This window comes from Meriones unguiculatus, chromosome 10 (genome assembly GCF_030254825.1).
Source record: "Meriones unguiculatus strain TT.TT164.6M chromosome 10, Bangor_MerUng_6.1, whole genome shotgun sequence".
Lineage (NCBI taxonomy): Eukaryota > Metazoa > Chordata > Mammalia > Rodentia > Muridae > Meriones > Meriones unguiculatus.
In genome coordinates this window covers 17,441,147-17,464,652 of record NC_083358.1, presented here as the reverse complement: position 1 = coordinate 17,464,652, position 23,506 = coordinate 17,441,147, and the positions used below count along the sequence as shown (strand labels likewise).

Below are 23,506 nucleotides of genomic sequence, written 5' to 3'. Positions count from 1 at the left end.
CAGTCCTGTGGTCCCTAAGTCTTAAGAGGGGCAGCAGGGCCGTGTTACCTTTGGGAGGCACTACTGGGAGGCACTACTGTTTTCTTGACTTTTCTAGCTTCTACAAACGTCCACATTTCTGGCTGAGGGCATACCCCATCTTCAGAGCTGGCAGCTCAGGCTCCTCTAGCGTCTTGCTGTCAAATCGCCACCTCTCACTCCAGTGCTCCTGCCTTTTTCTCCTAGTCACCCCTGTAATGACATTGAGGCCACTCTGAAAATGCTGGGTCACAGCTCATGGTAGAATCACACCTGCAGAATGATCACTCTTTGCATACAATGGAACATGTTTGCAGGCTCCAGAGATGGTAACATCTGAATCTTTAGGGTTTATAATTCAGCATCCTGTGTAACCTGCCCGTCCCTCTCTCTCTTCTTTTCTCCCTTCATCCCTTCTTCCTTCAGTTTCTCCCTTCCTTCCTCATTTGCTTGCTTTCTTTCTTTCTTTCTTTTTTCTTTCTGTCTTTCTTTTCTTTTCTTTTCTTTTCTTTTCTTTTCTTTTCTTTTCTTTTCTTTCTTTCTTAGACTCTAGTTGAGGCTGGCCTCATACTCCGTGTGGAGCTGAGGATGACTTTAACTCCAAGCCTCCTACATCTACCTCTGAAGAGCTGGGGTTACAGATGTACCACCACGCCCAGTCTACATGATACTTGAGGGTCAGATCCAGGGCTTCATGCATACTAGGCAAGCACTCTGCCAGCTGAGTCACATCCCCAGACCCCCATTTTTTTAATTGTGTTTTTACTTATTTTACATGTATGACTATCTTGCCTGAGTGTATATGTGTACCACACGTGTATGTACCTGGTGCTCACAGAGGCTAGAAGAGGGTTCCAGATCCCCTGGAATTGGAGTTACAGATTGTGACTTCCATTAGAGTCATGTGGGTGTTTGTAGTAAGGTTATTGTGTAACTCAAATGCTGATTTCTATACCCCCCCATATCCAATTGCAATCCTTGTTCTGAGAATCTCCTGTCTCACTGTTGTGTAAAAACAGCGTCCCAATTGTCCCCTGATATGCCAATAAAGCAGCTTACAGCCAATCACTGAGCAGGGGAGAGAATAAGGCTAAACTTCCTGCCAGCCGGGAGAGGAAGAGTTAGAAGAGGAATTAGGAGATTCAGCCCAGGGTAGAGAGGTCCAGGAAAGAGCTCAGCAGGAAATCTACAAAGTGCAAGTATCTCTGGGATATATATTGGGAAGAAGCCAAATTAGCCTAAAGAGTTAAGAATAAGTAATAACTGCTCAGTTATTGTGTTGTGAAGCTTATTATTAAACAGATATAAGAGAGTCTCAATTATTTGTGTGATAGCCAGGTTAAGAGAGAAACTGAGAAACAAATACAGTTTTATAAAAATAACTATGACAGATGTTGGGAAAAGAAACTTCTCTTTTACTAGAGCAATCAGTGCCCTGAACTAAGATATCTCTCCAATTCATCATTTATTTTTATGAAAAATATCAATAACATGGTTACATGTGCAAACTTAACAGGTATAGGCCAACTCTAGTATCTCTACATGAGTGTATTCTAGATCCTTTTTCTTGGCTCTTAGCTGTTATTACTTTCTCATGAAAGTAGATTAAAACAAGAAAAACCAAGTTAGCACAGGTTACTCTTGAAACCAAATGTGTCTTCCTGTTAAAATCAGAAACAGTGGGGGCTACACAGGACTTCAGAGATCATCTGGTACAATCTGTTTGTCAACCCGAGGAGAAAAGCCTAGTGAGGATGTTGGTTGTTGTACCACTGTATCTCAGTGGCATGGTTAGGAATGGGTCCATAGCTCTGACTCACGGCACAATGCTGCTTCATCTCTGCTGCAGCTTCCTCTGGCCACTTAAGAGACTTGGAGGTGAAGCACTCAGAAATCACCCAATGGGGTCCTTTGTTCTACAGACTTCTGTCCAGGACACTGAGCCTGTGATAATCATGAGAGCCAATGCTCTGGCTGTTTTTACAGGAAAGACAGCCAATGCCATCAGCATAGCCAAATATTACAGTGCAGCCTGCCTGAACATTGACTCCGTTGTCTTAGAAGCCATGTCTGACAGCAACAACATTCCAGGGATTCGGGCCCGGGAGCTGTGCATCAGAGCTGCCATAGAGCAGTCCATGAAGGAAGCAGACGAGTCAGGTAAGACGCATTCTGTGTGTGTGTGTGTGTATGTGTGTGTAAGGGCAAAGTCAGAGGACAACCTTGGGTGTGCTGCTTGAGGAGCTGTTCACCTGGTTCATTGAGATGGAGTCTCTCATTGGTCTGCAGCTCACTGGTTAGGCTAGGCTAGCTGGTCAGTGAGTCCCAAGAAGCCATCTGTTCTGTTTCTTTTCCTCAGCCCTGGGGTTACAAGATCATGCTAGCACGGAGGGGAGGCAAAGATGAGTCCATTTGGCACAGAGGAAAATACCACAACCATAGAAGCTTTGGTTTCTGTGAGAGCATGTTTGGGAATAGATGGTTTCAACAAAGGAGACTTGGGAAAGTCTTCATGAAAATGGGCTTTGGGCAATCAGGTGAATATTAACAGGCAAAACAGAGACAAGGTCATGACCAAGAAATCAGGGAGGTTGATAGTAAATCAGAGGTGGGAAGGCTGGTTGTATGAAGGATCAACTGTAATTAGCTTTGATTAGGGATCTGAATTTTATTGAACAAAAAGAATAATTGGGAGTGGCTATGGTCTGTCTCCCAGCTGTCCAAACGCAATAGTAGGAAAATTGCTCTTATAATGTAGAGGAAGCAGTAGAAAATCAGGGGGAAATGTCCTCGGTCCAGCTGGTTGCTGTGTCTGTATCCATGGTGGAGAACTGAATGATCAGGGATGTTCAGGGATGCACATAGACTTTTAGCCAGAAAAACCAGAAAAACTATATCATTGGCTGTGAAAGGAATCCTGGAAGGAGAATGAAACATAAAAAAGTGGATTGAACTTTTGGATCTCATCACAGAGAAGCCTGTTATGGTCTTCCCATTACAAGCCAAGAATCCTGACTCCATCCAGTCATCTGAGAACCACAGGTCATGAAAGAAGTTACATAAGAAAAAATATATTATAAAAAAATAAAAATTTAATAAAAAAAATATTGAGTTTGAAGCAGGGGACCTTATTAGACATGTATCCTTTCTCTTTACTAACAACATGACACAGTTCCTCATACCTGTACCCCATACCTGCTAGTTAATCAACTTTCAGTCCCTCTGCTTGGGTCGCTCATGGGGAAGCAAGGTTCTTTGCTGGGTAAATAAGAGAAACAGTTCTTCAGGGAAAATCCCAGACTATGTCATAATTCTAACTCTCTTAGATGTTCTCTGTTTCTGACAAACAAGCGATCCATGTGATTGATTATGTTAGCATTTCCTGGTGAAATGATGAATTTAAGCCCCTGAACTGAGTACCCATCAAACTGAAGACAGGGCTGAGGGCGTCTGTCAAAGAAGTGAGAGCTGCAGATGATGGAATTGGCCCAGAATGGTCCAAAAGGAGAAGGGAAATGTTAGGACAAAATGTTAGAAGAAAGCACTGGAAGAGAAGCTAGGGGACACTTAGATGGGGTTGCGGTCCCAAAGGCAGGGACTAGGCAGGGCAGGCACTAGGGAAGAGAAGGAGAAAGCCTTGCAACTTCAGGAAAAGTGACAGAGGCAAGCCTTTCTCGCATTCTGCCTTCTTTCTCCGGAACCCTCTGCTCTAACTAACATACTATTCTCACTTCATTTATTTCATTTTGTTGTCTGTCCCCACTGCTCTCGCTACAGAAGCTTCCAGGGCAGGGATTGTGTTCATTTTCCTCACTTACGTATTCACAGCATGGGAGTGGTGGTGAGCATAGAGTTGACACACAACAAAGATGTATTTAAAAAAAAAAAAAAAGTCACCGAACCAATACATGAGCAAACTGGAACCTGCCAAAAGCTCCAAGGGAATGAGCCCTTTGTTGGTGTTTCAAGGTCCAGAGATTTCTGATGCCTTTGGGAGCCTCGGTAGCAGGGTTGGGTCCTAACCAGCATTTGCTGTCTGCTACAGTCAGCAGGCTAGGATGGAATAGCTGAATCTAAGCCTGCCTATGCCAAGCAAAAATCACCAGCCACAGGAAGTGACTGCACGCCTCAACTGTGGCTAGTTGAAAGCTAGGTGAGCTATGAGAACACAGTCCACACTAGGCCCCTGAAGACACCCTGTAAGCAGAGTACACAGCACAGCACCAGTTTTTGGCCTTGGCTCAGACATTGACCTATCCATCTTCACATAATAGGTTAAGTGAAATGTACCGTTTCAGTTGGGTTTTTTTGTTTGTTTTTATGAGGCCACAGTATTTTTTTTAATTATATACATTATTGTGACTGGTGGTTTGGACTGGCTAGACAGGGGAGAGGAAAGAAAAAAGTAAGAAAGGAAAATAGAGGAGAAAGGGAAAGAAGAAAGGTCACTTGTTGAAGTGCAAACTTTTGCTAAGATTGTATCTAGAAGTTGTTAGTGAAATATGAAGGGCACAATGGACAAGAAACAGCTAGAGGCACATGGCCATTGTAAAGAGATTGTATGGTCAGTGAAGAACAGGGACGGGCAGGGGAGCCAGGGTTCCACAGTGAAAAGTAGTCAAGACTGAGGTGAGATACTAGCTGCCAGTGCTTCTGAGGAAGTGGGGTCGAGCAGAGCAGAGGTGTCAGGTGAAGGGCCTGGTGAGCAGAAGACTAGCATGTTCCAGAACAGCTGCAGAACTCGGCTGTGGCTGGCCCTCTGGGGGTTTCAGCTTCTCTCGTGCCCCAGCAGGTGCAATATGGCTTCTCTGTACATATCCCAAATCTTGGGAGAGGGAAGGAGGGAGTTGCAGGAAACAGTACACCAGAGTGAATTGTAGCTATGAGGGAAGTCTGGAGAGTTCTATGCTGACAGGAACACTGAGTCTGAGTCCCCCCGAGACCTAGAGAATGATGGATGCTACTTAGCTTAGAAGAGAAATGATGTATTCTCCAACCCCAGTCTCCTTCAGGGGTGCCTAGTCCATCTTTGAAGACAGAATCCCAGGGATCACAATGTGCCAGGGCAAATACGTCAGGCAAGGGATCCATCAGAAGACTCTGAGGCTCAGGGGGACACAAAGGCACTCCAGGAAGAGCTGCTCTAAGTAGATTCTAAATAACAGAAGTTTTAGGAAGCCTCTCAGGAGGGAGATGAGAGGGTAGCAATCTTCTTGGAAGGGGAGTCAGGAACTAAAGAAGAAATTAGCTGTGTGAATGAAGGTTCTGTCCACTAACAATGACACACTTCTTGCTAAATTCACTCATCACCTGAGTTGGCTCTGCTGAGGGCAGGAAGAACCCTGGCCCACCTCTTCCTTGGCCTTGCCACTCCTCAAAACCTCAGAAGGTAAAGTGTCAGATTGCTAAGACAAAGCCTTAGTGCACAAGCAACTTAAATTCTTGGCCTCTGGGCTGGGAAAAAAAAATGAGCACAGACCATTGCAGGAGCTGTTGAAAGGATGGGCAATGTGGTAGTTTGAATGAGAAATGGCCCTCATAGCTCAAATATTAGAACGCTTGGTCTTCATTTGGTGGCCACCAAAATAAACACTTTCTCTATAAGTTGCCTTGGTCATAGAATTTTTGTCACAACAATAAAAAAGCAACTAATGCAGGCAGAAAAGAGTATGGAACCCCAAGAGAGCCATCATCCAATTCTGGGTGGGTGGAACCTCTCCTTCCAACCCAAGTCAGTCAGCCAATGTGAAGATGGTTCCATATTCTAAAGAGTAACAGGAGCTTCAGCATACTGTCCTCCATAAAATAACTTTTATTAAAAATTCACCTTCTCCTAACAGCTCAGGAGTCTTCAACAACCCAAAATATTGTGATACCAGTACGGCTGAGCACGGAGAACTTGGGCAGGTATACCTCAGACCTTACCCTAACGAACCAGGATTCCAAACCCTCTAAGAGTATGCGTGGAAGCGTGTTGCTGACCAAAGGCAAGGCGGACAGCCACTTCTCTGGGTCTCAGAAGCAGCATCACCAGCACCCATCTGAGACACAACAGGTGCGCAGCGACCCCTGGGAAGAGGGCTGGGGTCCTTCCTTCTCCTCCTCGGCATCCTGCAGTCAGGCCGGCACTCTCTGCTCCCGCGACTGCCCTTCCCAGACAGCGCCACCCTACACCACTCCTTCAGATATTAGTATATAGCCACCTGGTACCCAGCAAGTACTTTTCTGTTGTAGGCACTGAGTTGGGTGCCAGAGGGGTAAAGGTAATGAAACCAAGGTCTCACACTCAAGTTGCACTGGTAGAGAGTCTTCTGAGAAAGATGAGCATGGTTGCAAATGATCTGAAATAAAATGGTGACAGAACATAGCTACAAAAGAAATTTAGTTGGACCATGGAAAATGGCCAGCAGTCAACGATCTCCTATGTCTCAAATCATTACTAAAGAAATATAAAGGATTGGACCACTAAGGTAAGTGGTGCAGGGTTGTAGGGACAGTCATAAGTCATAAAGAAATCACATGGCTTGAGCCACGTGCTGAGGGATTCAAAGAGCCATCTTTGGCAAAACAAACAAACAAAAAAAGCAGTGATGAAGGCAGAGGCGTAAGACGTAGATAAAGAAGTCAAGTGAATGTAAGCCCTAAGTTATGAGCAGAAGGGGTGAAAAGCATTGTCGGAGAGCAAGGCCAAGAGCAATGGGATCTTTTATCTCCACCTTCTCTCTAAGTATGTTTTATAACTGTAATATCTTGTAAATTGGAATCACTCTAGGAGGTAACTTTCCTGATGACTTATTCTGGCGAGTCGTTGGTCCCACAGGGACCTCCAGTCCTCACTCTCTCTGCACACTGCCCACCTCGCTGTCCTTTCTCTTCCAGCTGCAGCCCATGATCCACCACTGTGGACACTCCCTTGTGCCTTCTCCTTTATCAGAGTCTCCAGGCAATCCCCAGCCCCAGGAGGCTCAATTCCATCCAGAACAAAGTGATCATGGCTGGAAAAATTACTTTTCTCTCCTCAATAGCCTTCATTTAAATCTAACACCATGTTCTCCCCTGGCAAATTTGCCCTTCCTTTGAAATGACCTTTCTCCCGCCCTCCCCACTCTCCTGGCCTCCAAGCCCCTCTACTCTTCTTCATCCTCAGGTGACAGTCTGTCTGCTAATCTTGGAAGACAATGAGCCCATCCTCTCCCACATCTTCCACCTCTTCCCTAGTCGACTCTCTTCTCTCCCTGCCTGTGGCACAGCCTCTGCCCCTGCTCTCATTCTGAGTTGATCTCTCTCCCTGGACACTGGTCTCCATCCCTTTTTCTCTTACTCAACTCAGGCGTTAAACTCATGATCTTTGCACTCCGATCTTTCTTTGTATCATGTCCTTCCTTTTTTTTTTTTTTTTTAACACGACCTTGCATCCCCCTCCCGCTCTTTGCTCATCCTTCACATCCCCTTCCGTGTAGTTCCTCCAAAGAACGGCTGCAAAGACTGCCTCTTCTGTGGGGGTTGCCCCCAGTCTCCTTCACCAGTCCGGTTGAGATATCCATCCCCCACCTATACTCCACCAGCCCCACTGCTTACCAGGTTCCGTACACACTGGGCTCCCAAATCGTTGCTCTCAACCTGAGCTAGCCTTCAGCTCCCTCACAGAAAGACCTCTCTTTTGAGCTTGTCTTGCTCTGTCCCCTCACCCAGCTCATATGATCTTCTCATCACAGCCAGCCTCCACCCCCATCGCTGCTCTTCATTTCCTTGCCTGGTCACTTTTCCGTCACACTCCCTGCTGCCATGAATATTGCACAGTCCTGTGTAAAGTGCTCAGTTTCTGTGTCTCTCCCACAAGAATGTTTAAGGGCCACCTAGGCAGCACCACTGTTAGTCCTGCATTTTGTTGGACCCCTAGGCCACGAGGAGGGCCTGATGCATGATGGGAGCTTGGTAAGCGTCTGTTGAGTGAATGGGCAGTCAAATACAGTTCAGGACACAAAGGGCCACCCACAGGAATTCATCTTGAAGCTACCAGCCATTCTTGAGAGAAAATAGCAATCCTGCCTTTTAAAATACAGTTCTGGTTTATAAATAAGGAGCCTATGGGTGCTGTATGTTTTTTTTTTGTTGTTGTTGTTGTTTTGTTTGTTTTGTTTTTTTCCTAGAGGCTGCATGGCTTGTAAGTATAGTTGTTGAAACATAAAGCTGCATTCTGACTTCTGACCCTTCTCCCGCTCACAGGTTTCCTCCAGTCCTCTCACAGCGCCCGCCCAGCGGCGGCTCAGTGTCAGCGCCAGTGTCGCCGGTGAGACGGGGCTGTTGAGCTGCATGCTCCCGGAAGACCTTCTCATTCAGATCCTGGCTGAGCGGATACAGGTGCATGCACACACACACACACACACACACACACACACACACACACAGCCTACCGCACTTAGAGCTGAGATGCTAGGCCGTCAGTCCCCCTCAGCGGCTCAGAGCCCACAGGTCTCAAAGAGGAAAAGTGGCTGCTTTGCCCTCAACAGCCCCTTACCTGACCTTTTGTGAGCTCTTGCCCGTGACCCCTGCCTTAACCTCCAGTCTGAAGCCACTCTTCTTTTTAAAGAACTGGGGAGCAGAAGATGACGCCTCAAAGAAATAAAGCAGGAAGAGTGATGTGTTTAAAGGTGTAGCGTAGGCAGCTAAAAGTCAGAACTTGACCGGCATGGTGGCGTCCACCTGGAACCCCAGCACTGGGGAAGGGTGGGCAGGGGGTTGCGGAGTTGAGAGCAGGCTGGATTGTCTCAAAAATAAAACTTGGGTCTCTGTAAATTATTGTTTAAAAGAACAACCATTTTCAGAGTGCTGTGTGAAAAAGATTAGTATGCAAAGCAAAATTACATTTTATGTATTTGAAAATAATGTCATATTCGCCAAAAAGAAATCCTGCAGCGCCAGTTAAGTGCTGAGTCTCTGGTGGGTAGGTGTGTGGATGTTATGTCTCCTTTTATCTTTCTCAGCTCTTTTTAAAGACATACTGCTTTTAAGGTCAAACCCAGTATGATTTGTTTTCTTTTTAAGAACAAGTGGATATTAGACATACAATATAGGATAAATATACTAAAATCTGTACACCTAAAGAAGCTAAACAAGAAGGAGGACCCTGGGTAGGAGGATCTATCCTCACTCAGAAACACAAACAGGGTGGATATTGGAAGAGGAAAAGACAGGGAACAGGTCAGGAGCCTATCACAGAGGGCCTCTGAAAGGCTCTACCCAGCAGAGTATTAAAGCAGATGCTGAGACTCATGGCCAAACTTTGAGCAGAGTGCAGGGAATCTTATGAAAGAAGGGGAACAGGAAAGACCTGGAGGGGGCAGGAGCTCCACAAGGAGAGTAACAGACCCAAAAATTCTGGGCACAGGGGTCTTTTGTGAGACTGATACTCCAACCAAGGACCATGCATGGAGATAACTTAGAACCCTGCATAGATGCAGCCCATGGCAGTTCAGTGTCCAAGTGGGTGTCCTTATAAGGGGAATAGGTGCTGTCTCTGACATGAACTCAGTGGCTGACTCTTTGATCAACTCCCTCTGAGTGGGGAGCAGCCTTACCAGGCCACAAAAGAAGACAATGCAGCCAGTCCTGAGAAGACCTGATAGACTAGGTTCAGAGGGAAGGGGAGGAGGACCTCCCCTATCAGTGGACTGGGGAGGGACATGGGAGAAGAAGAGGGAGGGAGGGCAGGATTGGGAGGGGATGAGAGAGGGGGCGACAGGTGGGATACAAAGTGAAAAAACTGTAATTAATAAAAATAAATAACTTTTTAAAATAACTTGGGGTACTGGCACTGCAGCTCAGTGGAAGAGTGCCTGCCTGACTTGCTCAAGTTTGATCTCCAGCACCGCATGGGCACATGAAAAAATGTGCAAAACTTCTCTGTAGTCGTGACCAGCTAGAGCAAGGAGCTCCCTAGGTTTTCTTTAGTTTCTCACACGAGGACACTATGAAGTACACTTTTTGTCATGGGTGTGTGTGTGTGTGTGTGTGTGTGTGTGTGTGTGTGTGTGTGCTTGTTAGTATGTGTGTTTGTACATGGGTTGACAGGGCGAGTAGCGGGGGCAGTGCACATATACATGGAAGCCTAAAGTTGATGTCCATTATCTTCTTTGATTGCTCTTTGTTTTTTTGTTTTTTTTTTTTATTCATGGAGTTAGGATCTCTCGCTGCAGCCAGAAACTACCAATTCTGACTAATCTCATTAGCCAGTCTATTGCAGGAACCCCCATCTTGGCCTTCCAAGTGCTGGGATTACAAGCAGCAGCCACACCTTCCTGATACTTCTGTATGTGCCGGGGATTCGATTCCATTCCTTATGTTAGTTCCCAGCCACTGGTGGCTCCGCTGGGCTCCTCTGAGTAAAACCATACTGTAGGGAGATGCTGTTCTTCAGTGGCTGTATCACCAGAATCCTTCCTTCCACTCCAGTTACATACCCAGAGCAGGTCCAGTCCCAGGCAGTGGGACCACTAAGAAAATACAGGCCTGGGAGACAACTTAGTGCTAAAATGTTTGCTTGAGTTGGGACCTCATAAAAATCTGGGCTTGGTGATACATACTTGTAATCCCAGATCTAGAGGGGCAGAGACCAAAGTATCCCTGAGATTCACTGGACAGTCAGCCTAGCAGGATCAGTGAACTTCAAGTCTTAATGAGAGACCTTGTTTGTTTGTTTTTCTGTTTGTTTGATTGGTTTTATTTTAATATCAGTACATAATTTTTAAATTATTTATTTATGTCCTGTTGGCAGCTTCCTCTCTCTCCTCTCCTCCCAGTCCCTCCCTCTCAACTCACCTCCACCCATGCCCCCTCTCTTTCTACTCAGAAAAGGAGAGGGCTCCCATGGACATCAATGTGCCTTGGCATATCAAGTTACAGTAAGACTAGGTGCATCTTTTGTTGAAGGCAAGCCAGTTAGGGGAAAGGGACCCAAAGGCAGACAACAGAGTCAGAGACAGCCCCTGCGCCAGTTGGTAGGGGACCCACATGAAGACCAGGCATTTGTTACGTATGTATGGGAGGCCTAGGTCCATCCCCCGCATGCTTTTTGGTTGGCAGTTCAGTCCCTGTGATCCCCTATGGGGCCAGGTTAGTTGATTCTGTAGTATTCTTTTGGTATTCTTCCTTGACCCCTCTGGCTCCTTCAATCCTTCCTCCCCATCTTCCACAACATTCTCTGAGCTCCACCCAATGTTTGGCTGTGGGTCTCTGTATCTTTTTCTATTAGCTGCTGGGTGAAGCCTCTCAGAGGACCATTATTCTAGGCTCCTGTCTGCAAGTACAGGAGAGTATCATTAATAGTGCAGGGGAGGACTCCCTGTAATGACGTGGATCTCAAGTTGGACCAGTCACTGGTTGGCCATTTCCTCAATCTCTGCTCCTTCTTTATCACTGTGCATCTTGTAGGGAGGACAAATTGTGAGTCAAAGGTTTTCTGGCTGGGTTGGTGCCCCCTCCCTCCATCTGGAAGTCTTTCCTGGTTACAGGAAGTGACCCTTTCAGGTGCCATATAGCCTATTTCCAGGAGTCTTAGCTAGGGTCACCCTCATAGGTTCCTGAGAGCTCTCCTTGTCCTTGGTTTCTAGTTCATCCTAGAGATGGCCCCCTACCAATCCCAGTTCTTTCTCCTGACATCCCTACACTTGATCCCTCCTGTTCCCCTCCCTGCCCCTTCTCCTACTCAGTTCCCTCCACCCCCAATAAGATTTAAGCATCCTCCCTTAGGTCCTCCTTATTACTCAGCTTCTTTGGGTCTGTAGATTGTAACATGGTTATCCTGTACTTTACGGCTAGTATCCACTTGTAAGTAAGAACATACAATGCATGTCTTTCTGGGTCAGTTACCTTACTCAGGATGATATTTTATAGTTCCATCAGCTTGCCTACAAATTTCATGGTGTCCTTGTTTTTAATTGCTGAGTAGTAGTCCATTTTGTAAATATATGATATTTTCTTTATCTATTCTTTGTTTGAAGGACATCTGGGTTGTTCCAGTTTCTGGCTATTACAAATAAAGCTGCTTATGAACATAGTTGAACAAGTGTCCTTGTGGTATGGTAGAACATCTTTTGGATATATGCCTAGGAGTGGTATAGCTGGATCTTGAGGTAGAACTATTCCCAATTTTCTGAGAAACCACCAAAGAGGTTGTACAAGTTTGCACTCCCACCAGCAATGAAGGAGTGTTTCCCCTTGCCCTACATCCTCGCCAGTATGAACTGTTACTTGAGTGTTTGATCTTAGCCATTCTGACAGGTGTAAGATGGAATCTCAGAGTCATTTTGATTTGCATTTCCCTAATGACTGAGGACACTAAACATTTCTTTAAGTGCTTCTCAGCTGTTCTAATAATTCTCTGTTTAGCTCTGTACCCCATTCTTAATTGTGTTATTTGGTTTGTTGATATCTAATTTCTTGAGTTCTTTATATATTTTGGATATCATCCTTCTGTAGAATGTGGGGTTGGTGAAGATCTTTTCACATTCCATAGGCTGTTGTTTTGTCCTATTGACAGTGTTCTTTGCCTTGTAAAAGCTTTTCAGTTTCATGAGGTCCTGTTTATTTATTGTTGATCTAGTGCCTGAACTGTTGGTGTTCTGTTTGGGAAGCTGTCTCCTGTGTCAATGCATTCAAGGTTATCCCATACTTTCTCTTTATCAGATTTAATGTATCCAGTTTTATGTTGAGATTTTTTTATCCACTTGGACTTAATTTTTTTGTGCAAGCTGGTAAATATGTATCAATTTGCATTTTCCTACATGTAGACATCCTGTTAGATCAGCACCATTTGGTGAAGATACTATTTTTTTCCAGTGTATGGTTTTGGCTTCTTTGTCAAAAATCTATTGTTCATAGGTGTATGAATTTATTTCTGGGTCTTTAATTTGATTCCATTGATTGACTTGTCTGTTTTGTGCCAATACCATGTAGTTTTTATTACTGTTGCTCTGTGGTACAGCTTGAAATCAGGGATGGTGATACCTCCAGAAGTTCTTTTGTTGTAGAGGATTGTTTTAGCTATCCTGGGTTTTTTGTTTTTCCATATGAAGTTGAGTGTTTCTCTTTTAAGGTCTATAAAGAATTGTGTTAGAATTTTTATGGGAATTGCAATCTATAGATTGCGTTTGATAAGATGACAAATTTTTACTATGTTAGTCCTACTGATTCATGAGCATGGGACAGCTTTCCATCTTCTGATATTTTCTTCATTTTCTTTCTTCAAAGAAAGAAAGTTCTTGAAGTTCTTGTCATACAGGTCTTTCACTTGCTTGGTTAGAGTTACACCAACATATTTTCTATTACTTGTGGCTACTGTGAAGAGCGTTGTTTCCCTGATTTCTTTCTCAGCACATTTGTCATTTATATAAAGAGGGCTACTGATATTTTGCAGTTAATTTTATATCCAGAAACCTTGCTGAAGGTGTTTATCAGCTATAGGAGTTCTCTTTTAAAGGGTTTTTTTGAAAATCACTTATGTATACTATCATATCATCTGCAAATAGTGATAACTTTGATTTCTTTCTTTTCAGTTTAAATCCCCTTGATGTCCTTTAGTTGTCTTATTTATCTAGCTAGAATTTCACATACTATATTGAATAGATATGAGAGAGTAGAAAGCCTTGGCTTGTCCCTGATTTTAGTGGAATTGCTTTGAATTTCTCTCCATTATTTTGATGTTGGGTGTCATCTTATTGTATATTGCCTTTATTATGTTTAGGTATGTCCCTTGTATCCCTGATCTCTCTAAGACTTTTAGCTTGAAGGCGTGTTAGATTTTGTCAAATGCATTTTCATAATCTAATGAGATGATCATGTGGTTTTTTTTCTTTTGTTTTGTTTACATGGTGGATTACATTGACAGATTTTCATATGCTGAACCATCCCTGCATCCCTGGAATTAAGCCTACTTGATCATGATGGATGATTGTTTTGATGTGTTCTTGGATTTGGTTTGCAAGTATTTTATTGAGGATTTTTGCATCAATGATCATAAGGGAAATTGGTCTGAAATTCTCTTGCTGGGTCTTTGTGTGGTTTAGGTAGCAAAGTGACTGTAGCTTCATAGTTTGGCAATGTTCCTTCTGTTTCTATTTTGTAGAATAGTTTGAAGAAAAATAGTATTAGCTCCCCTTTGAAAGTCCGGTAGAATTCTGCACTAAAACCATCTGTCCCTGGGCTTTGGGAGTCAGGCTTTTATTGACTACTCCTATTTCCTTAGCGATTATAGGTCTATTTAAATTGTTTGCCTGCTCTTTATTTAACATTGGTAAGTGGTATTTATCAAGAAAATAGTCAATTTCATTTAGATTTTCTAATTTTGTGGAGTACAAAGTTTTGATGTAAGACCTAATGATTCTTTGGATTTCATCAGTATCTGTTGTTATGTCCCCTTTTTAATTCTGATTTTGTTAATTTGGATATTATCTCTCTACCTTTTGGTCAGTTTGGCTAAGAGTTAGTCTATCTTGTTGATTTCTTAGCGAGCCATTTCTTGGCTTCACTGTTTCTTTGTATTGTTCTCTTTGTTTCTAAGTTAATGCTCTCATGCCTGAGTTTGATTATGTCCTGCCATCTAGTCCCTTTGGGTGTGCTTGCTTCTTTTTGTTCCACAGCTTTCAGAGGTGCTGTTAATTTTCTTGTATGAGCTCTCTCCAATTTTTTTATAAAGACACTTGGGCTATGAACTCTCCTCTTAATACTGATTTCATTATGTCCCATAAGTTTGATTATGTTGTGCCTTAATTTTCATTGAATTCTAGAAAGTTTTTATTTATTTCTTCCCTGACCTAGTGGTTATTGAGTAAAGAGTTGTTCAGTTTTCATGAGTTTGTAGGCTTTCTGTTGTTTCTGTTGTTGTGGAAGTCCAGCTTTAATCCATGGTGGTCTGATAAGATGCAAGAGGTTAATTCATTTTTTTTTTTTAATCTTTTGAGACTCTTTTTGTGTTTAGGCATATGGACAATTTTGAAGAAAGTTCTATGAGGTGTTGAAAAGGTATATTCTTTTGGGTCAAATGTTCTATAGATATATGTTAGGTCCATTTGATTCATAACATTGGTTAGTTTCATTATTTCTCTGTTTAGTTTCTGTCTTGATGACCTGTCCATTGGTGAGAATCAGGTGTTGAAATCTCCTACTATTGATGAGTGGGGTTTGATGTGTGGTTTAAGCTTTACTAATGTTTCTTTTAGAAACATGGGTGCCCTTGCATTTGGGGCATAGATTTCAGAACTAAGATGTCTTCCTGGTTGGTTTTACCTTTGATGAGTATGAAGTATTCTTCCCCATCTCTTTTGATTAATTTTTGTTGAATGTCTGTTTTATTAGATATTAGGATGGCTACTTTAGCCTGCTTCTTTGGTCTGTTTGCTTGGAAAATCTTTTTCCAGCTCTTTACTCTGAGGTAATGTCTAGATAGACATTACTTTGTCTCTGAAGTGTGTCTCTTTTATGCAGCAGAATGATGGGTCCTGTTTTCACAACTATTCTGTTAGCCTGTGTCTTTTTATTGGGGGATGGAATACATTGATGTTGAGAGATATTAATGACCAATGGTTGTTGATTCCTGTTATTTTGGTGTTGGTGGTTAGTGTGTATGTGTGTGTGCGTGGGTGCCCCCGCACGTGTGTTTTCCTTCTTTTGGTTTTGCTGGTATAGGGTTATTTATTTCCTGTGTTTTCCTGGGTGTAGTTAACCTCCTTGGGGTGTTTTCCTTCTGTAGAACTGGATTTATGGATAGTTGTTTAAATTTGGTTTCGTCTTGTAATATCTTGTTTTCTCCGTCTATGCTGATTGAAAGTTTTCCTGGGTATAGTAATCTGGGCTGGCATCTGTGATCTCTTGGAGACTGTAAGGCATCTGCCCAAGCCCTTCTGGCTTTTAGAGTCTCTATTGAAAAGTTGGATACAATTCTGATAGGTCTGCCTTCATATGTTATTTGGCCTTTTCCCTTGCAGCTTTTAATATTCTTTCTTTGTTCTGTAGATTTGGTGTTTTGATTATTATGTGGTGGGAGGATTTTCTTTTCTGGTCTAATCTATTTGCTGTTCTGTAAGCTTCTTGTATGCTTACAGGGATCTCTTTCCTTGGGCTGGGGAAATTTTCTTCTATGATTTTTGTGGAAAATATTTGCTGGGCCTTGGTGCTGGAAATCTTCTCCTTCTTCTATTCCTATTATTTTTAGGTTTGGTCTTTTCATAGTGTCCCAGATTTCCTGGATGTTTTGTGTCAGGAACATTTTAGATTTACCATATTTTTGACCATTGTATTGATTTCTTCTATCATGTCTTCTATGCCTGAGATTCTCTCTTCCATCTCTTGTATTCTGTTATTGTTGCTTACATCTTCTCTAGGTTTTCCATCTCCAGGATTCCTTCAGTTCGTAGTGTTTTTTGGTTTTGGTTTTGTTTTTTTTTGGGGGGGGGTTGTTTTGTTTTTGTTTTTGCTTCTATTTCCATTTTCAGATCTTAAACTGTTTTATTCATTTCATTCACCTGTTTGACTGTATTTCTTTAAGGGATTTATTCATTTCCTCTTTAAAGGCCTTTACCATCTTTTTAAGATTGGATTTAAAGTTATTTTCTTGTGCTTTGGCTGTGTTCAGATATCCAGGTCTTGCTGCAGGTACCATATTGCCCTGGCTTTTGTTGATTGCATTGTTTATGTTGTCCCTGGTGCCAGGGGGCCACCAGGGATGCAGGCAGAGCTGTGGGCCAGGAAATGGAGGACAAGGGAGCCAGTGCAATTTAACACTGATGGGTATGCTTTAGGGGTATTTGGCAGGCAGGGGAAAAGGGGGTTTCCCTGGTAATCCCTGATGCCAACAGGCCTCCAGGAATGTAAGCAAGATTATGGGCTAGAAATCAAATGCAGGGGACAGGGTGCAGTTTGTGCTGCTGGGTGTGTGTAAGGGGACCTCACGAGCAGGGGATCTGGGGTGAAGTTCTACTTGGTTGTTGGCAGTACTGGTTGTCCCTGGTTCAGGCAGGCCTATGAGAATGCAGGCAGAGCCATGGGATAGACAATGGAAATGAGGGAACTGGGCATAGCTCACCTTTTGGTGAGAGAGAGAGAAAGAAAGAGAGAGAGAATGGGAGAGGGAGAGAAAGGTAGACAGCTTTCAAGGAATAACACTTCTGGCTTTCACTTGCATGTTCATGCATGTGCATGTGCACCTATACACAAACTGACATACATGTACATACGTGTGCACACGCAAAAAGAAAAATGCAGGTGGCCCACATGCTATTACTGCTCTTGCTTCCTGTTTTCTCTACCCATGGGAAACCTTCCCTTTGCTCACCTTTGCAGCTTATTGTCATATACCTCATGGATCTTTCTAGACCTTTTGACATATTTTTTGGTTCCTTTATTCTATACACTGCTCTTCAATCACTTGCCATTACACTCTTCCACAGCTAACTAAAGCATTTAGTCTTCATTTCCATTTGGAGGGACCTCCTTCATTTCCTGTCGGTGCCTGGACTTTGGTTTCATGGCATTTATTTTGGAGCACAGTGGGTATGAAGAATCTGACAAACAAACAAGCCTTCTCTCTGTACAGAATAGCTGATCCATGCTGAAATAACCTTCTTGCTCTCTCCACAGATGAGCGACTGCTTCAGAGGTGTGGTGTTTGATAGCCTGGAAACACTCTTTTCACGGAATTTGACCTCTACCCTCCTCTGCCTGCTGAAGGCCATCGGCAGCCGGGAACACATATATGTCCTCAACATGGCTCAGGATTATATGGCCATGAAAGCCCAGGAGAAAATCAAAAAGGAGCAAGAAGGCAAGGCCGCTGCCCTTTGAAAACCCAGTTGGGCTTTCCCTTGCCACCGGGGTCTTGTGATTGTCAACCTGTTTCCCTGGTATAATAATCCAATGGGTTTAAACGTCACACTTGTTACATAGTTACACTGGTGTCTTGTTGGCACCTTACCTCTGCCCTGGGGAGTGACTGGGGCACTTATTTCTAATTATAGCCAAGCTAAGCAGAACACACTGTGGCGACATCCTGGCCTGGGAGGCTTTTTTATGTCATTCCTCTAAACTAATGGGACTATTTTTCACACTTTAGGTCATTTCATCCTCACCCAAGAAGATTATTGTCCCCATTTTCCAGATAAAGAGAATTAATCCCCCAAGATAGCAAAAGTCTTCTCAAGCTCACATGATAGCCAAACGTGATGTCACTCAGTAGGTGTGGGCAGAAGGTGTGTACTCTCAAGGCCAGCCTGGTCTGCACAGCGAGGCTACAAGTTCTTGTATGTACAAGTTCTGAATATACTATCCAAAGAGCAGAACACACACACACACACACACACACACACACACACCATAAATAAATTAGTGTAATTTTTAAAAGAAAAAAAAAAGATACAACAACATAAAAATAATTTTACTCCAATTGTTAATAATTTAGTCAGAAGCAGACCAGTTAAGCATGGCATGTGGAGGAGGAATTTGGGACTGCTGCCAACACCGTCCCCAGGAGGCGGAGCCCTGCCTCTAAGAAGCCTCAGTTCTGGCTACCCTATTGTCCTTCAATTGGGCTTTCCTCTCCTGGCACTGCCTACACAGATCACAATTTAAAGTAGGGGAATATTTAAAGCAGACTACATTCATGAAGAGGACTCAAAGTCTGCTTCCTAATATTCTCACCAAGAACAAGGACCTTTGAAGTATTTCAACCTCCTACTTCTTAGTTATCTAGAACACTTTTCTACGATGATCGGTTTGAAAGAAATGGCTCCGTTTTTTTTTTTTTGTTTTTTTTTTTTTCTTGATGGTCTCTGGGCTGGGTCTGTTTCTCTGACACAGAATCAGTGTCTTGTGAAGACCAGCTTGTGGTCTTCTTGCTAAATCTTGGCCTGGTGGGAAGGGCATACTCCCTCAGGACTCACTTGACAGGACACTAATCCCATTCAAGAGGGCCCCATCCTTATGACCTGTTCATCTCCTCAGACCCTGAATCTTAACACTATCATAGTAAGGATTAACTTTCTACCTGTGAATTTAGGGAGACACAAACATTAATGCCACAGAAATTATAAACTTGATGACTTGAAACAACATGGACTTGTTGTGTTACAGTTCTGTGGTGGAAAGAAGCCCTCTCCTTGCCTTTCAAAGCTTTTGGAAGCTACCTGAATTTCTTGACACATGTCCCTTCTTGCAGCTTTTATCCTAGAACCTCTGCTTCTTTTGTCACGCCTCTCTACTTCTGCTGTGAACCCTCTCCTCTGACTCTCCTGCATCCTTCTTACAAGGAACCTCTTGACAGGACTTTGTCTCCCAGATAACCCAAGGCCCTAATGCAATCACGTCTGCAAAAGGCTTTCTGCCATGGAAAGCCCTGCATTCTACAGTTTAAGGATTAAGGCTTGAGCCTGGGAACTACCACTCAGCCAACCACAGGTGGAACCCAAACTTGGCACCATAGAGATAAAGGAAGACCAGCAGGGACTGGGGTCTTCATCTGCCCTCCTATCACTTCCTGCTGTCTCCATGTGGGCAAAACTGGTAAGGCCTTGCCATGCCCTTTTCTCTGTTCACCCTGCAGAGCTCAAACGCAGGGAGGCTATGATGAAGGAGAAGGAGCGTCTCCGATCATTAGATGAGGAAGAATATGATGCCCTAACACCAGAAGAGAAACTCGCATTTGACCGTGAGGTTCGGCTGGCACTCCGGGAGAGAAAGAAGAGGTGGGACCAATGGCTGGCCAGAGCAACACTGTTCCCTGAGGAGGGGCTCATGAGGAGACCAGTGTCAGCTCTGAGTCATCTTCCAGAAAAACAGTAGCCACCACAGAAGACATGGAGGGTGGGAAAACCCATTTGGCTACTCCAGGGACCTGGCTGCTGTGAACTTTCGGAGTATCTCCTATCAACCTCTGCTCCCTTCCTGCTAGGGCAGTTGAGACTTCTATGATGCTGCAGGAAACTTCTATGATTCTGTGGTTAGTTCTCAGGAAGGACTTCCTATCCCTGTGTTCTCCCAGCGTACCTTCATCTTTTCACCTGCATAGGAGAAATGTCTATTCATCAAGAGGCATATCATATTCAGGTCCCACTGGCTGCCCTAGCAAATGAATCCTGGGTGGGACTCGTTGGCCTCCATGGGTAGGAGTCTGCAGCTTGTGACCTAGGAGCCACTCTGTTGACAACAGGTTTAGTGGCCTAACTAGTCTCCCACGTCTTAAGCCCACATCTGGCTGCCTCTGTATGTTCCCCAGCCTAAGCAGTTCCGCGGAGACCCAAGCTCACAGTCAACAAGTACAGCTACTTGGTACCCTCACCAGGGACTGCACAGGAACCGGATCCCTCCGCATCACCTAGCACTCCGGAAAGCCAGGCCTGCAAGCTCAGGCTGTCTACCTCACAAACAACCTTCCCACCTTCAGCCACCATAGACCGAGGCAGTGCCATTACCTGTGTACCCTTGGGGTTTCCAACATTGAGGGTTCAGAGCCATGGTATTCAGCTAGGATATAAGCCCACTTTCTCCCCTCCCTCGCCTCCAGGCTCCTCTCTCGGGCTCTGAAAGGGGTTGTCTGTCTCCTGTCTCCCCCACAGCTTACCTTCATCTTTTCCCCTGCACAGGAGAAATGTTTGTTCAGGAGGCATAACAAGCTTGGCTTCGGCACCCCAGGAGACACTCCCTTATCATCAAGGCTGCAGTGCCCGCCGCCTTCATGCATTTACTTCAGAGTGCACATTTGATCCCCAAAGCTCATCATCGAGCTGTTTGTGACACACACACACACACACACACCACATCATGAAGGATGTAGACACAGCCTCAGTGAGCAGTGAGTCACAGCCAGGAGCAACTACAGATCCGTAGAGATGAAAAGAGCTGGGTTAATCAGGGTTTCCTAAGCTTTGTGTTCTTGGGTCCTTCTTGACCAAGAAACGTTTACATGGCCAGGCATAGTGGTGCATGACATCAATCCCAGCACTCAGGAGGCAGAGGCAGGTGGATCTCTGAGTTCAAGGCCAGCCTGGTCTATGAGTTCCAGAACGGCCAGAGCTACACAAAGAAACCCTGCCTTGAAAAAATTTAAATTTAATTAATCAATTAATCTATTAAAATTATAAATACAAAAAATAGAAGAAAAGAAAGGTTTACATGGCCTCAGGGAATATAGGTAAATTGATATGCAACCCAAACATTTTCTGGTATCAGAATAAATCAGAATAAAATCTATTTTAAAACAATTCTTTGGTATACATATAATTTCACTACTTGTTAAATACAGAAGTAAATTTGCATAGTAATGAGGTGAATATACATTTTCTTTAGAAACATGGCCTCACTGTGAAGACCGGGCTGGCCTCAAACTCAAAGCTCACAGAAATCTTGCCTGTTCCTCCCAAGCACTCAGGTTAATGATGTGTGCCACCACAACTAGCTGCTCCTTTATTTATAGGTAAAGAATTAAATCTTTAATACTGAAGGACAGAGAGTATCTTCAGCACTTTTCAGAATTGATTGATACTTTTATTTTATCATCATAAATGTTGGGAAACTCTTTCACATAAAGATGCAGTACAAAAATATCAGTCTTTTTTAATTTTTTAAATCTGGAAATTCTGCCTAATCTCAAGCCAAAATTTATTTCAGGATTTATTTTTAAATGAAACTCAAGTGAGAAATCAAACAGCAGTTTTTAGAATCAAACATTCTAACACGGTGATATACTAATTTGATACATCCATGCTAACACATGACCAGGAAAATATTTGAAGTCTTTCTTTTCCACAATTAAGCTATTCTGTTTATATAAAAGCAGAAAACTACATGCAGTAAAAATCCTGCAGTTCACAACATCCAGCATTTTCGAATCTGAGCCAAAGTGTGTCAAGCAGTGTTCATTGGCTTTGCATGCATAGTGTGACAGTAACCAAAGCTATGTTGGGCGTGGTGATGACATACAGCTTTAATCCCAGCACTCTGGAGGTTGAGGCAGGCAGATCCCTGTGAGTTCCAAGCTAGCCTAGTCTACATGGTTTGATATTTTATTTTTAATTAATTTTTGGCTATTGCATATCCAGTAACTTTTTACTATTGGCTTTTTTTTTTTTCACAACCCCGCATTCAGTTACATAATCCCATCCCATGATGTGATCTTCAGCTTAAAAAGCTGTAGCTTTAGGTATTTTCAGAAGTGCCATCTCCTCACTTCTTTACGCGTGGCGCTTGCTTTGATGCCTCTGTGCTGTAAGCGGCAAGGGCAGGCGTGGCTGAACACACAGAACAAAGGGAAAGAAAACCAGGAGAGCTCTGAGGCAGCTGTGATATTCAGAACCTCCCATTCCTTCATGTCTGAACATCGGATATGTGAGTGTAAGCGAGTGGGCTACACCTAAGCTGATACCATAGCAATAGCAGTCTTTGAACATTCTTTCTCAGTGATCAAGCTTATTTCCAGCCTTTCTCTTTCTCTCCCATAAAAAGAGTCAAAAACAGAAATAAGTTAAATCAGATAAGTTAGCAAAAATCTAATTGTATTTAATTCATCAGATTTGCTGAATGGCCTTTCAAAAATAGTTGTGACCCCCCCTTTTCCCATTATTTCTTCATTCATTCATTCCCTGTCTTCCTCCCTCCTTCCCTCCTTCCCTCTTTTCCTTCCTATTCTCCTTCTTTCCAAGAAAGCTCTGTCCAGGGTCCCTCCTCCCTGAAGCCCTGACTAGGCAGGTGGAACAGGGGGCCCTAAACTCTGTTTTCTGTCTCTGGCTTGATGCAGGGAGCTGGAAAGGTTGGCCAGGGAGATGCATGAGAAGAAGCTGCAGCAGGAGCTGGAAAGGCAAAAGGAGGAGGATGAGCTGAAACGGAAGATCAAAAAGCCTAAACAGGGCCCGGTGAAGGAGGAGCCGTCCCAAAAGAAAGCACAAATAGCCACAAACAAGCAGGTAACAGCCCTTACAGGCTCCTTAATGAGAGGCAAAGGGGCCACCACTGTAACCTGCAAAGCAGCCCATGACTAACCATGTTTGGGACAGAAAAAAAAAATTTTAAAGTCCAGTGCTTTTGCACACTGACTATGTGAAGTTGCTGAGTTTACACTTCACCTGATCATGTAGCTGGCATCCGAAAGCACACAGGACAGTGGTGCCCACCTGTAGTGTACAGATGAAGCCAGAACCCTATTCTATAATATATTACAGTCTTTGTTCTTTCCTTTGCCTGCTATAGGACCCTGGATGGTGCTAAATAAGTTAGCATTAAAGACTTGCCTCCAGGGGCATCACCAGGCTCTCCCCGGGGCCATGGTTTTTGACCATATTTATAGCACCAGGTATGAATTCTGTCCTGTGGAGCAGACCTCAGATCCAATCAGGAGAATATGTGACTACTCTTGTAAACAGTCTTGCCACTATTGCTCCTGTTGGATAAATTCTGCCCAGCAGGTCATCTGTAGCATGCAGTCCAATGCTGGTTAAGATCACTGATGTCT

General features: G+C 43.7%; 1 protein-coding gene across 1 annotated transcript in view; it reads left to right on the top strand.

Annotated features, from left to right (window-relative positions):
* Positions 1 to 23,506, top strand: part of Hydin (HYDIN axonemal central pair apparatus protein) — a 355,607-nt gene that overhangs the window by 242,884 nt on the left and 89,217 nt on the right. The window contains exons 40-45 of the mRNA XM_021632513.2: positions 2,005 to 2,178; positions 5,859 to 6,073; positions 8,245 to 8,379; positions 17,650 to 17,833; positions 19,607 to 19,748; positions 22,796 to 22,961. Of these exons, the coding sequence (XP_021488188.2) occupies positions 2,005 to 2,178; positions 5,859 to 6,073; positions 8,245 to 8,379; positions 17,650 to 17,833; positions 19,607 to 19,748; positions 22,796 to 22,961 (1,016 nt within the window). The remainder of the gene's footprint in view (positions 1 to 2,004; positions 2,179 to 5,858; positions 6,074 to 8,244; positions 8,380 to 17,649; positions 17,834 to 19,606; positions 19,749 to 22,795; positions 22,962 to 23,506) is intronic.